General features: G+C 43.3%; 1 protein-coding gene across 2 annotated transcripts in view; it reads right to left on the bottom strand.

Annotated features, from left to right (window-relative positions):
• The window catches only part of ascc3 (activating signal cointegrator 1 complex subunit 3), a 285,207-nt gene that overhangs the window by 40,975 nt on the left and 228,703 nt on the right, over positions 1 to 15,529 (bottom strand). For both annotated transcript variants that reach the window (XM_057340397.1, XM_057340398.1), the window contains one exon: positions 4,003 to 4,137. In XM_057340397.1, the coding sequence (XP_057196380.1) occupies positions 4,003 to 4,137 (135 nt within the window). The remainder of the gene's footprint in view (positions 1 to 4,002; positions 4,138 to 15,529) is intronic.

Below are 15,529 nucleotides of genomic sequence, written 5' to 3'. Positions count from 1 at the left end.
ATCACACTGAAGGGGCTTCTTTCGCGATAACAACCGGCTGCCTGTACATTATCCCGCTTATTACACGGCTACTTGCCACATGAGAAAAAAACTGGACAAAAAATATGAATTTGAAACATTTTGTTAGCTTATTAATGGTTTATTTTGAAAGCGTAAACCTTCCGCGAAAAGATATAGTCCCAAGCGGCTATTAAGCGGTTGTCTAGTGTTTTAGTCACAAGATGGCACCAGACGGTAACCTTTGTTGGAGCGGAGGGATATTAAACATACAAGTAGTACCGGTCATGTGTTATTAGTTTTGAGCGGTTGTTATTTGAAAAGAACAACCCTTGGAATGTCGTGACTGGCCAATCAGAATCAAGCATTCAAATGAGCCGTGTAATAATGCCAGATAACAACCTCTCAAAACTAATAACACATGATAACCCGGATGCAATATAATTAAACTTAAATTTATCTTTAAATAACATATATGACATTATATTTACAAATGATTACACCAAATTGCCTGTTCATGACATTTGAACATCGTTTCTTACATTAAACCCGAAAGTAAACGGCTTTTCCTCGTGGAAGGTCTGCATTCGGTAAAAATGAGCTAATCAAATATTTCAAATTCACATTTCATGTCCAGTTTTTTTCTCATGTGCCAAGTAGCCGTGTGATGCTTAGTAACATATTTCTGCGATAACAACCGATGCCTGTACATTATCCCTTACATAATGCATTTTACATAAAGGCTTTAAGTAAAGTGTTACCGAAATGTTTCATTGCTGGAACAAGAATTACGCCACAGAATATTTGTTAATGTGTGTTACTAAGCATCAATAGAATTGAACATCTTAATCTAATATGCTTTAGATAATGTATTTATATTTTTAAAAGATACGGTGTCTTCACTGTTTTCAAACATAAATGAAACAAAACTAATGGATCAATTATTCAGCAGCACAGCCTTTAAACTAGCATTATTAAACCACAAGTACACTCTGCACTACCAGCTTATGAATGTCTCACGCACATGCACAAACAAACACATTTCAAGACGTCTGCTCTATAGCAGTGAGCGTTTTCTGTCTCTTATGGGAAAAGATGCCATAAGATATCTGAACGGGATTGACAGCCTCTTCAAACACACACATAAAACACTTTAATGAGCAGATTGAAATGAGCTCACCTCTGACTTTAACTGCATTATAAACAATCCCACTTTAAATAAGTGACCTTATGTGTGATCTGCATCCCTCCATATTCATATATGAGATTAAGAGAACATTAATATTAATGAAGGCTGATTTTCAAAAACTGTCTATTATTGCAGGTGTGTGTGTGTGTGTTAAGCAGAGTTATAGTAAAACAATTCACCTCAATTTAATCCTCAAAACAGATTTCAACCCCAATGCTCTTATCAAACGTTTGAGATTTGCTGTTGAAAAGGGAATCTACAACAGATCTCTCACCAAAGAAACTTCACTTTATTCATGCTTGTGGGTAAACTTCTGCACATTCACAATACAGTAGAAAAGTCTTCGTTTTAAACCTTAACTAGGTGTGTTATTACGAAGGCTTTTCTTAACATGAAGGGTTCGCCCGCAACCAGCTTCTGATTTTGAGCTTTTAAATGAAACTTGTCAAGTGTGTGTACTTAAATCTCCAGACATGAGACAATATGAAGGATTTTTAAAGAGACAGACTGTGCCATAAAGAGGACTAAAACACAAAATGAATTACATTACATGTAATGGTGTCGGCTACAACAAGCTGTTGATGCTCAGATGTTAGCAAACATTTCTTTCTGTATGTACAATGGCTCTGAAGGACCGAACACTGTGGTTTGATGTATTTATATCTGCTACATATAAATGGGGTGCAGATTAGAGACCGCATCTGTCTCGGCCGAGCCCGAGGGACTCTGAGAAAGGTTACTAAATGTATCATACCACCTTCTGCTGGGAGATTTAAATATGGAGTTATTCTGTGACGGCAGTCTCGAGAGAGCAGAGCATCCACCTCTGTGTACTTACACATCCCTTAACTAATATATAACAGATACAAAGAAACTACTCCCTGAATCAGTACAGTAGGACGGGTGCTATGATGGTATACTGTATAGCGTGCAACAGCAGAACCCTCAGATACAGCAGTTGAGATGCTGATAGGTAAATACATATCCCATAAAAAAAATATATATAAATTTCGATATTCATTTGTTTTGTTTATGGCTCTAAAAGAGAAAGACATTTAGACATGTCCCACAACATTATGAAACTGGCTTGCATAGAACATTTAAAGGAAGCTAAAACAGCTCAACCGGCCATATGTGGCAAAAAACGCGATGTGTTGTAAAAAGTGCTGGCAACAACAACAACAACAACAACACAAAATGTAGGGTTCTTTTAAGAGGTGTTAGGGTTCAAGCAAAGATGTTGACTCTTCACAAACACGTGTATCTGTCCAGCACGCATGTAGGTTGAGTCCAGCTGTTTATTGATCTTTCTGTACAGGTCTGAATCTATCCCAGCCCCCTTCTGAGCCTTCCAAGCTAATGAAGCAGGAACAGCAGACAGTCGCTACCTTCCCATAAAACCACTCTGCCATCTGCCAAACAGAACCTTCTGTTCTTCTTACACCGCCCGGATCTGCTGGATCTGTTCTACTTTCATCATTCCTGCACAACACCACCGCATGAATATATTGTCAGTATGTTCAGCTCACTATTAAAAGAAGTTATATACAAAACAGCCTTTCTTCATCACTGTAAACATAATGGACTACACAGCTTTAAGAAGCAATAACTTACTCCCTAAAACACCCACACTGACTGAAACTTGCAGCAATGATAAACAGAACGTCCAGAGGTCTCGTCTGAAGCTCAGAAATAATGACTGTGATGTTATTAAGTGTAATGAAGATTTAAGATTGTTAACCATTCACTAGCGACTATGTTGTAAAGGTTCCTTCCCAACACAAATGATACTGTTTGCATGCTGCAGTTTTACATTTTAGACGTGCAAGCCCTTCAAATTCAAATCGATTTTGATTGGCTGTCAATGCTTCGCTGTTGACGTTTCTGTGTACCGTTACATTTGTGGTGTGGACTCCCCTTTTCAGCTTTTTTTGGCCTCCTGTAATTTAAGTGTGTGTCTCAACTTCTGGTCCTGAGACACGCACAAATTACATTTATGATATCCTTTGGATGTAATGTTTTCTTTTGGTATGTTTTCTCACACATTATATCTGTATGAATAAAATATGTTAATATCATCTTTTGCGTTTTGCAGAAGTCGAGTCTGCAGGTGAGGTGAGAAAATGACTTAATATTTGGGTGAATTAACTTATTTTTAAATGCGAGGGTCAGAGAGAGAATGATCAAAAGGCATGTATCTAAATGATGACTTTGATAAACATTGTAAGTACTCAATTATTTCTGTGACTATTAAAATGTAACGTTCCACACAAACCCAGTTTAAGGAAAAGAAATTTGTACGTTGGTTGTGGTTTCCCCCAGTGCGTCTAAATGCATCTTCAGACGAAAGCGTTTGAATGTCAGCCTCCGCAGGGACTCTAATTGCACACCCACTCCAGCTAACAGGGCAGCATCCCAAAGTTTAGTGGCGTCTCGCTTTCAGCTTTCATTTCCAAGCGCCAGCACCCGTTTGGCCCTCACAGGTACGTCTCCCGGCTGTGTTTACCATTCTCTCAGAAAGCGCCGCTGCAAGCATAGGTGACTGACCTCAATTTCTCTCACTTTTCTCTCCTGCAGAGGTGCTGAATAACTGCTCATAAATAACTTGCTTTGTTTGGACGCGTCCAAGTCCGGCTGAAGATTTCTCTGTCCCGAGTGGCGGTGCAATGCAAGATTAGTACTTTGTGCACAAAACTCGTAAAAGAGCAAGACTATTTCATTTATCCTCAGCCCTGAGGCAGTAACTGTCCAGCAGATATGTGGATCTTTATATAATGTGCACATGAAAGCGAAGTTGAATGTTCTCTGGCATTTACCTGTTTCTCACACTGGCCGTAGTCCGGCCCCTGGTCCACCTGGAAGAAAGACACCTCTCCTCGGTTCTTGGCCATCTCGATCAGACTCATGGCCGTGCGTACGGTCGAGTTGCGGGCGTGCACAAACACCATCACCTGAAGCATATATACACAGACACTATTTGGTTAGCTTACAGCTAGAACATACCGATTACCCATTATTTTTGACTTTACAAAACAAATGCTTGAATTTGGATAAAACAATGCATCTTATTGGACAGCGTGTTTATTTCCTACCTTTATGTCAGGCACGCACCTATAATGCCTAAACATGTTTTCTAAGGCACTCGCTAGGTTTTGGAACAGAGTTAGGCTGTATTAAACTAAAATGTGAAGTACAGTAAATCATTGCTATGTCGCAAGCAACGAATGGAAGAGGATACATAATGATCACTTTCAAACAGGTTTCCCAAACAGAGGTGTGAGAAACAAACAAAGCGCTCAAAAAATGAGTAGATTGTGAGTGTCACAGTGTTTTACTCAATGAGTTAACCGGAATTTGCGAACGTTTTTACATCCGTGTTTTGACGCATTTCCGAGTGAAATGGAATTTCAAATGAGAAAAATAATGGGGGTGGCTTTCGTCCTTCTCTGCAATTTGATTGGATGTATAAAAATAGTCGTCGCATTTTGAAATAGATCTGGCAGCAGAATGACAGTTGAAGGGGAGGAGTTAACAGATGCTCCGCCCAAGCCGTCTAACATACGACATTTAAAGACCCAGTGAATCGGAAGTGGCGAACATTTTTACTTCCGTATTTTGATGCATTTCCGAGTGATATGGAATTTCAAATGAGAAAAATAATGGGCGTGGCTTTTGTCTTTCTCTGCAATTTGATTGGATTGTATAAAAATAGTCGTCGCATTTTGAAACAGAAATGGCAGCAGACTGACAGTTGAAGGGGAGGAGTTAACGGATGCTCCGCCCAAGCCGTCTAACATACGACATTTAAAGACCCCGTGAACCGGAAGTTGCAATCGTTTTTACATCAAGTATTTTGACGCATTTCCGAGTGAAACGGAATTTCGAATGAGAAAAATAATGGGCGTGGCTTTTGTCTTTCTCTGCAATTTGATTGGATGTATACAAACAGCCGTTGAATTTTTAAATGGAACTGGCAGCAGACTGACAGTTGAAGGGGGGAGTTCACGGATGCTCCGCCCAAGCCGTCTAACTTACATCATTTGAGATGGATAGTCACTACAGGACGGAAGTGCATTTTCAGATTTTAACTGAAGATTATGAGGGTACATGAATTTAAAAAAGAAAATGACCCACATTGATAAGCTATTTACAATAAACGCTGCAATATTTTATGAAAAATTAAGAATTGTCATTTTTAATTTCACTGGGACTTTAAGATGGACAGTCACTACAGGACAGAAGTGCATTTTCAGATTTTAACTGAAGATTATGAGGGCACACGAATGTTAAAAAGAGAATGACCCACATTGATAAACTATTTACAATAAACGCTGTAATATTTCATGAATAAATGGGTATTGTATGTTTTTTATTTCACCGAGACTTTAAAATAACAAGATGCATTTTAACATCAAATAATTATTTCAAAAATAAATAAAAAGTCACAATATTCTGTTATAGTCAAATTGTCAATCTTTATAAACACAGTGTAAAGCATTTTTATTCTAGATTGTTCTGGCTCAGGCTGCTGATACAGACACTCGGTCTGTAATGAGCTGTATCACATGCACAGAAGGGCACAACAATGTCTTTGTGCAGAATATTAGTCAAAAGAAAGAGGAGGATTGTAATTTTCCTATTATACTCAGCCTGCCCTTGCAAAACAGTCAATACCCCAGACAAAAACAATCAATACCAGAAAAAACAAGAAAGTTATGAGATGGCAAAAAGACCTCTTTGTGTGTGTCTCACTGTTCTCGCCGTCCTCTGATCACAGTTTGTGTAGAAGATATTCAGAAATACTATTCTGTTATAACTCTAGGAATTTTCTATCATACAGTGTGTAACACAATCATGTTTATCTATATATGTTATTATTGCTTATATACTGTAAATATACTATACATTCACAGACACTTATACTGTGTATATGTTGACTAAAACAGACTGAATAGTGACTTTCAGAGTATTATTACTGAATATGTCTGCTCGGTTATTGTATCTGTACTGCGGTCAGTATCTGGATTCAGTTCTAGCTCTTTGGCATTCATCACAATTGTTTGGGTCTGTGGATAATTGCTAGTTAATTAATTCATGATTGCTAATTTAAGAACAGCCTTCCAAACACAAACATGTCCTTGACCAGCTGCCAACACATTTCTCACCAGCACTCACCACAATCTGCTCATCCTCAGACAGAGAGAGATGAAAAATGGGCCGTTTTGGGCCGGGACAATGTGGTTTCAGCCCATAACAGCTTTACATAAACAGCTTTACTGAACAAAAACAGAAGTAATACAACAATAAATGAAAATCAGGGACAATAAGCATCATAAAGCGATAGTTCAATGATGTCTCATGGCTACAGGGTGTTTTATTGCGGGATACTACAAAACATCTCTCTTACTAAAACTACCCCTTTATTTTTATTATATTGTTCACCCATAAATAAACATTGTCATCATTTAATTTTGTAATTCATGTCATTCTCTCATTCACTATATCTATCTATTGACTACCATAAAATATATGTTTTGAGTCAATTTATTAAGAACAACCCAAACAAACTGGTTTACAGAAAACTCATCTGATCTATTTTGTTTTGTTTTGCTCAAAATAATATTTTATAACCTTGCAGTTTCTTTTACACGGACAAAAGAAAGGGGTAGACTGCACCCTCTCTAAAATATGCTCTTATTTCCAAGTACCCGTGGCTAGGGTATGTCACAGTTTAAAATTAAATTTACCTCCACTTGGCCTATTCAAAACCAAGTATGTAAGTAAGATGAAGAGGATGTAAAGGATGACTCTGTGAAAGAAAACTCTTCATCAGAACCTCACAGTATTTACCATCATATGTCCTGGCCAAACTGTGGCAACTGGCACTTTGCTTTGAATAAATAAAAAGATGCCCTCTTTGTAAAGAAAATAAAACAACTTTTATAAGTATAAAACTTTTAAAGTTTATAATTGTTTCTGACACGTTCGAAAGCAATTGTAAATACAGGTGTCTATTTCAACGCATTGTCATCCTTTGGGGGCCTGGGCTAAAGAGGTTACGGCATTGCTCTGATATGAGCTTTAATACACTCTGTATATGAAATGGTTCTGAATGTTGTTATCACAACATTTTTATGAGCTCCAGTTCTTGGTAAGGACTTTATAGGTTGGACAAGCTTTTAGCTGCAAAAAAATAAAGTACATTTATAATTAAATGTAATCATTTAGCAGAAGCTTTTATCCAAAGCGACTTATAAATGAGGCGAACAGGAGCTGCTCAATGACCTTGCTGCTGCAAAATAGTTAATAATTACAGTCATTCGGGTTAAATAAATTACACTCCTGATGTTTCATTTAATTTACTGAAAATGTGTGATTTTCCACATACTGTACCGAACAGATTCAGACATACTGAAAGTCAGTGCAAACGTATAAGGATATTGCTAATCTAGTACATATTTTTACTTCAGAAAAGCTCTGTATAGGCTGTTATGGGTAGTTCAACGGTGTTTCATGCATTCCGACTTCTTTATACTGTTAAACGTGCTGGCTTCTCATGCTTGACATGGTCAACTTGTCAAAAACGAGTTGGACGTATGACGTAGTATTTCTGTACTCGATACAGTCCCCCAGTGTTCGTATAGGTTTCGGAAAGGTTTTCGAACATGAAATTCCCTTACGTAACAACTTTTCTTAGTCTCTTATTTGACCATTCTCCCGGAAAAGCATGCCCACACGTCAACCGGCAAGAGCGAGATAATGAGCACGTCCATTAATGTGCTTGCAGAAGTTCAGCTCTGTTTGTTTGTTCACGGCATTCCAGTGATGGATTTATGTAAATGGTGGATATAACTCTGGATTTGGAGATTGTTTGAAACTGATAGATGTATCCGTCCCAGTGCTAAAAGATGCCAGATATGAACTGCACATGTTAAGTGAACCTGAGTCAAATGTCTGTGTTTTGTTGGCAATCAGCGTGTACGTGCATAATGTAAACAACAAAAACGTATAGTGAGTCAACAGTTATGCAGGGATAATGCGATGATGTAATGTGTGCTTGTGCTTTAGTTCAGCACTCCTCCAGGGGCTCATCTGTTTCCGGAAATAATCGTACAGCTGTATCTGTGGTTTATAAATGTGATCAAACTAAAGACTCTTCGAAGATACAACGTATGCAATACTACTGTAAAGGTACTCCTGATTAATATGAGATTGGCAGAAACTGGGTTTGTTACCTCCGCTTTAAAAATAAAATAAATTAGTAATCAGACACATTTACCTGTGTGATACTTTACTGCCGAGTTTAACGTTTCAAACTGAAGGAAACAAACGGAAAGCACTTTGTATGCTGAACGTCTATTTATTTTGATTTATTAATCACGGTGGACATTTTTTATAATTTTAAAGGTAAAACTGCATTGCATAGAAGAATGTAAACAAGCATAACTACTGATGAATATTTATAATTAAATACATTGTGTTACGTCGTAAATGGGAATATGATGAACACCAATCCTACATAATGTGACATATTCTCTTCTAAAACAATAATCAAGAAAAAAATACAAATAATAAAAAGTACATGTGAATGCGAAACAAAATCAACCCTTCACTTTATCAGAGTGCGAAAGTTCGCATACGGTGTAAAAGCTTTCATAGGGATCTAGTGTTAATTTTACCATGTCATCGTGTCTTACATTTGCTTCGAGTTTTTACGTTCAATGTGAAAAGGTCTTTACTTGGATGGATGGATTCTTCACATTCTTACACAAAATAAGGGCAGGTTGTATCTAAAGGTTAAATGAAGTGTTTTTGTTTTATCCAGAGTCTTGTGGTAAGTGCACCCTTTATTGATTTACACGCTTGAGGACTTAGTCAAGTCAAATTAACGTAGTAACATTGATCAATCTGAAGGATGCGCAAACCTCACTTGTTTTAGAGCAAGCTTTACTCACAGAAGGGGTTATGAGCTTTGATTATCGCCATCATTCAGCTGATGAACGTCTGCTCTGCACAAGAGTAAAACAGATGTCTCGACTGATATAACGACCCCCGCTGTATGAGACATACAGTACAACAGAACTGAAACAACACAAATCATATAGAAAAAGACAACATCGGTTTGATTAAGAACTGAAGCAATGTACAAATGCTGTAAACGAAACACTGATCAGCCATCAGAAAGTACACATCAAGTGTCTGATCTCCAGCATGTCTCTGAAGCTGTGTCTGGTCTGTTTCATTTGCTTTTTTTACTTGTGCTTATACATTTTTCTCCAATAGAAAGCTCTCTAGAACAAGTTTGTTCCTCAATACCATATACAAGTAGAAAATCATTGTTCTGATTATGGTTTTGCCAGACTGTTATGTAAACTACATCTTCTCAATATGTCCTCCTCATAACCTCTGTTTAAGAAAGAAATAAGTCAACACTGTAAATAAAACTGAGTTCAGCAAAAAAAAAAAAACATTTTAACTTAACACAGGGGTTCTCAACCGTTTTGACTCCAAGCCCCCCCCCCCCACACTCTATTCAACAATATTCAAAGGCCCCCCTCCCTCTCACAAAAACTCACAATTTGTAGCCAATCAAATATTTTAGAGTTTGACATTAACTGGAAAAATGGTATTCATTATAAAAATGGCCAAATAATAAGAAATATGAATGCTCTAATTTTAAATTATCAGTCATCTTGAGGTCCCCTTGGAAGTCACCTGGGGCTCCCTTGTGGACCACGGCCCCCCTGTTGAGAAGCACTGACTTAACACCAACTTATCAAAAGCTCATAACCTGAAACATCATAACATACTGCCATACCTACAGACTGTGAATAACAAAACACTGTGCTTGTGTTTTGACTGTAAGATTTTCAGTGCTAATATCATTTCTCAAACCACGTCCAGAATATTCAGACACGCATCTGAAACAAAACCTTTACAACTCTATAGCTTCAAATGGAACATCACTTGCCAAAGATGAAATCAAGACAGAAATAAAGTGTTGAACTGCCTCTCGATTGGCCGCAGAATAACACATACGTAAATCTAATCTACACTCTCTTCATCTTCTTTCGTCCATTTGCATGCCACTTGAGTTTGCCAAACTCAAATTTTTGTGTACAGATACAGAACAATCGCTCCAACTATTCATCTTGTCAACATAAGCATGGAGATTGAATCCCATCTCTCTCAGGCTTTCCATTATATTCCACCTCCATCACACGGCAGAGAGGAGCTCTCCACAGAGACATCGGCAGCAAATATTATTTATTAGACTTTTTTCATCATCGCAAAGCTGTGAAAAAGCAGTCTACAGTAACTGCTGCCTCTGTAAGCGTATTAAAGCTCCATCTGCCTCCTGTCTAGCAACTGCTGGCCCGACAGGGGGGCTAAGGGTGCATTTCATAAAGAAAATTCAATCCATCATGCTCCCACATGAAATTAATATATGTCACAGCCACTTCTGACAATTTAATATCAAGCTGAGAGAGGATGCTCCCCACTGTACCGCGCTGGCACTGCGCCTGAAAGTGACCGGCCTGCAGACCACATCTCTTCCCTATTATCTTACAATCTTGTGAAGATACCACATTAACTTCTAAACACAGTTTAATGGGATATTTGTTTGTTCACCTCTTTTTAGTAGCAAGATGCAGGTACATACGGTAGGAACAGTGGCGAGGAGAAACTAAATACAGTGCAATTCTCAGTTCTATATGTACTAACATTCAACATTCAGCTTTCCTGTGGCTCAGTGGTTAGAGCATGGCGTTAGCAACGCCAAGGTCATGGGTTCGATCCCAGGGATTGCACATACTTAGAAACAAATGTATAGAGCAATTCCATGAAAATGTCAACCTTACCATGAATAAATGAAGTTTCTACTAAAGAACAAAATCATTTTTAATTTGTACATTTAGGCCTGCTTTATATTGTATTAATGTACTTCAGTAAAATTTTTAAGAAAATTGCCTTGATTTCCCACCCACATCAGGTATACAACAATGCCAAAATTACATTCCCTTTCTGTCGGTCTCTCGACGTTGTGTCGAACCGACAGATGGGGTTCGTCCCTGAGAACCAATTGCTTCCGACTTCTTAGAAAAGGCCAATGAAAATTGGCGAATGAAATTTGCATGCCGGACTCCGCCCCCGGGATCCGGGTATAAAAGGGAGACGGCGTGCCTCATTCATTCACCTTTTGTTCTTCGGAGCCTTCGCTCATGATCAACAGACTTCGCTACAAGACTGACGGCTCTACGACGTGGTGCAGCGGACTGTCCCTTCCTGCAGCGACTTCCCCTGGGCGTCTCGGCGGTTCCAGAAGTGTTCAAGTTTTTTCTCTAAAAGAGCAAATTTCTCCAGGGTGGCATGTCCCGCTGTTCTCGTGGGTGCAACACACTCATCGAGGAGGGGGACGGACACGATGTCTGCTTCCAGTACGCTGGGGCAGATGTTGTGGATACGTCCTGCCCGCACTGCGGGCGGTTGATGATTCAGACGTTGCGTCACGGGTGGCTGAGTTCCCACGGGACTCAGCCACCCCCTCGTCTGCTTCCCGTTCCATGACGGCAGGGCTACGGCCCTGACGCCCGCTACGGCAAGCAGCGAGGGTGATATGAGGATTACTGTAAGCGCTAATCCGTCAGCCACTGGCTCGCGGACCGTTCGCACCTCGTCTTGCTCGTCTGACCGTTCCCCATGAGACGGTCCGCCGTCTTATTCCTCAATCACGTATCGGACACAGTACGTGATGATGAGATGTCTGTTGCAGCATCGGAGGGTGACTTACTGGCATCAGACTCCGACGATTCCTTGAAGCTCCCTCCCTCGGGGGGTCGAGATCAGGAAGAAGAGGACGTCGAAATGTCAGCCATGCTTTGAGTTGCGGTGCACCGCACTGCCTCTCCCAACGCTCGCGGCTGGATACACGGTACATCGGGCTTGAGAGCGGCTCCAAGCCGCACTCGCCCCCAGTGCCGTGTTCCCCCGGAAGTGCATGAGGAACCTAGTACAACCTGGAACGCCCCCTTTGGCACGTACACGTCAACTAGTTCCATCACCCTTTCTGCCCTCGATGTGGGGCAGCTAGAGGATACGTCGATGTCCCCCAGGGGCTCGACCTAGACTCCCGTCCAAAGCACGTAGGCTTTTCGGCATCTGAGGTGTCGAGAGCTTACTCTGCTGCGGGCCAAGCTGTCCCCTCTCTCCACGCTATGGCCTTCCTGCAGGCCAATGCACGGAGAGAGCTCCATGAGGGTAAGACCAACCCAGCGCTTATGCAGGAACTCCGTGGCTACACCGACCTCGCTCTCGGGTGACCAAGGTGATCACACGGGCCCTGGGTCGGGCGATGTCCACACTTGTGGTCCAGGAGAGACACCTCTGGCTGAACCTTGCACAGGTGAGTAACACCGAGAAAGTCCGCTTTCTCGATGCACCCATCTCGCAAGGGGGGGCTGTTTGGTGATACTGTCGAGTTCGACAGTTAGGGAGCAGACAGAGGATATCAGGTATGTCCTCCCCAGCCGCGACTCGACCGCCCTCTGGCCGCCGAGATCCTGTGCACCGTCTGCTTCCCAGCAGCCCTGGTCCTCTTCGAGACATCGAAGAGGAGACCACCACCCCATCAGCAGCCGCAGCGAAAGCCAAAGCGGACCTCATGGGAAGACCCCAGGGGGATCGAGAATACCTTCGGGCCCGACCCCAGCCATTCCTTTGCTGGTGGTCGATCCGGGATGGTTCCTGCCCCGTCCCAACAGCCCATTTCTAAAAGTTTTCTCCCTCTCTGGGCGTTTATCACAGCCGCTCTCACCCTCTACACGACGGTGTTCGGCAACTCGACGTTGCGTCACGGCGAGACTTAATGTCGCGGATAATCAGCAGCCTAAGCACTCTCAATCGACGGTGCTTTGTGCCACATCATCGTCTGGGTATTATCACAGCCGCTCTCACCCTCTACACGACGGTGTTCGGCAACTCGACGTTGCGGCAAGACCCAATGTCGAGGATAATCATCAGCCTAAGCACTCTCATTCGATGGTGCGTTGTGCTACATCATCGCCAGGCAGGTAAAACTGCAGAGCCGATCTCCTCTCCGGGGGTCCCCCCCACGGCGAGGGATCCGCACTGCCAGCCATCGAACCACCCCCGGTAGGTCGATGAAGCAGAACGTACCCGTAGCCTCCCTGTCGGTCCCTGGGAGCCTGACAAGAGCTTCCCAAACCGTCACGGTGACTAGGGATACGGTCCGTCTCGGCTACACGGTCCAACTCCCCGTGCCTCGGCACGGATGCTCTAGCGCACAGCTGGCCGTGGGACAAGCGGAAGTACGTCTTTCCCCCAGTGAGCCTCATTGCACAGACCCTGTGCAAGGTCAGGGAATAGGAGCATCAAGTGTACTAGTTGCACCATTCTGGCCCAACCGGACTTGGTTCTCGGAGCTAATGCTCTTGACGACAGCTCCCCCCTGGTTGATTCCCCTGACGAAGGACCTGCTTTCCCAGGGGAAGGGCACGTTAGGGCATCACGGGCTAGACCTCTGGAACCTCCATGTCTGGCCCCTGGATGGAACGAGGAGATCCTGAGTGGCCTAACCCTTGCTGAGGTTAAGACCACTACTCAGGCTAGGGCCGTGGCCACTAGGCGACTATACGCCTATAGTGGTGCCTCTTCTCATCCTGGTGCTCTTCTCGAAGAGAAGACCCGCGGAGTTGCTTGATCAAGTGGGTGCGATCCTTCCAGAGACTCGAGAATAATCTCTCCCCTTCCACACTGAACGTGTATGTAGCCGCTGTTGCCGCTCATCACGACCCAGTTGCTGGTAGTCTCTAGGACAGCACAACCTGATCAATTGGTTCCTAAGGGGCGCGGGAAGGCTACCACCTCACCCACGCTCCGTACCCTCTTAAGACCTTGATGCGGTCCTGGAGCCCCTCGGAGATGCTGCTCTTTAGCACCCCATTCTGGATCTGCGCCTCCTGAACAAGCACCTACACAAGCTGCCGTTCAGGATGCTGATGCAGAAGCGCATCTTGGGCTCAGTTCGTCACCAAGATTGGTTCGTGGCAATCGACCTGAAAGACGCGTACTTTCACGTCTCCATCCTCGCTCGGCACCGGCCGTTCCTGCAGTTCGTGTTCAAGGGAAGAGCGTATCAGTACAAGGTCCTGCCCTTCGGTCTGGCCCTGTCTCCTCTGGTTTTTACCAAACTCGTAGAGGCCGCCTTAGCGCCCCTCAGGGAGCAAGGCATGCGGATACTCAACTATCTCGATGACTGGCTTATCTTGGCACACTCGCGAGATGTGTTGTGCACGCACAGGGACCTCATGCTCTGGCACCTAGACTGTCTGGGCCTATGGGTCAACCAGGAAAAGAGCAAGCTCTCCCCAGCACAGAGCTCTTGTTATCTCGGTATGGAACTAGACTCTGTCCGTATGTCAGCGCGTTTCACCAACGAGCGTGCACAGTCGGTGCTGAACTGTTTGAAATTGGTCAGGCGGACTCCAGCGGTCCCGCTGAAACATTTTCAGAGGCTCCTGGGGCACATGGCATCCTTGACAGGGGTAATCCCTCTCGGGTTGATGCACATGCGATGAGGAGACCTTGAGTGGCTTGCTGCCGGTGGTCAGAGAGACCGTTCTGCAGGCTAGAGCCCCCGCCACTAGGCGTCTATATGATTATAAGTGGCGTCTCTTCTCGTCCTGCTGTTCTTCCCGCGGGGAGAAGCCACAGAATTGCTCGATCGGGTCAGTATTAACCTTCCTACAAGGAGACTAGAGAGTAACCTCTCCCCATCCACGTTGAAAGTGTATGTAGCCGCTATTGCCGCTCATCACGATCTCGTGGAGGGTAAGTCTCTCGGCCAACATGACCTGGTCACCAGGTTCCTTAGGGGCGCGAGAAGGGTGAATCCACCTCGACCGCGCTCCGTACCCTCTTGGGACCTTAATGTGGTCTTGCAGGGCCTTGGTACGGCCCCTTTCGAGCCCCTCAGAGATGCCAGTCTTCCTCATCTTACGATGAAGCGATGATGGCGCTCGCTTCTATCAAGAGGGTGGTGGACCTCCAGGCATTCTCCGTGTCCCATGGGTGCCTAGAATTCGGGCCCAGTAGTTCTCACGTTATCCTCAGACCCTGGCACGGTTACGTGCCCAAGGTTCCCACCACTCCCTTCCGGGACCAGGTGGTGAACCTGCAGGCACTCTCCTCTGGGGAGGAAGACCCAACCTCCAACTTGTTGTGTCCAGTACGCGCACCGCGCCTCTACTTGGACCGCACGCAGATTCTTAGAAACTCTAGGCAGCTCTTTGTCTGTTATGGGGGACAGCACCAGGGGAGGGG

The sequence above is a fragment of the Triplophysa rosa genome, linkage group LG8, assembly GCF_024868665.1.
Source record: "Triplophysa rosa linkage group LG8, Trosa_1v2, whole genome shotgun sequence".
In the NCBI taxonomy this organism is placed as follows: domain Eukaryota; kingdom Metazoa; phylum Chordata; class Actinopteri; order Cypriniformes; family Nemacheilidae; genus Triplophysa; species Triplophysa rosa.
This window is presented reverse-complemented; position numbering and strand designations above follow the sequence as displayed.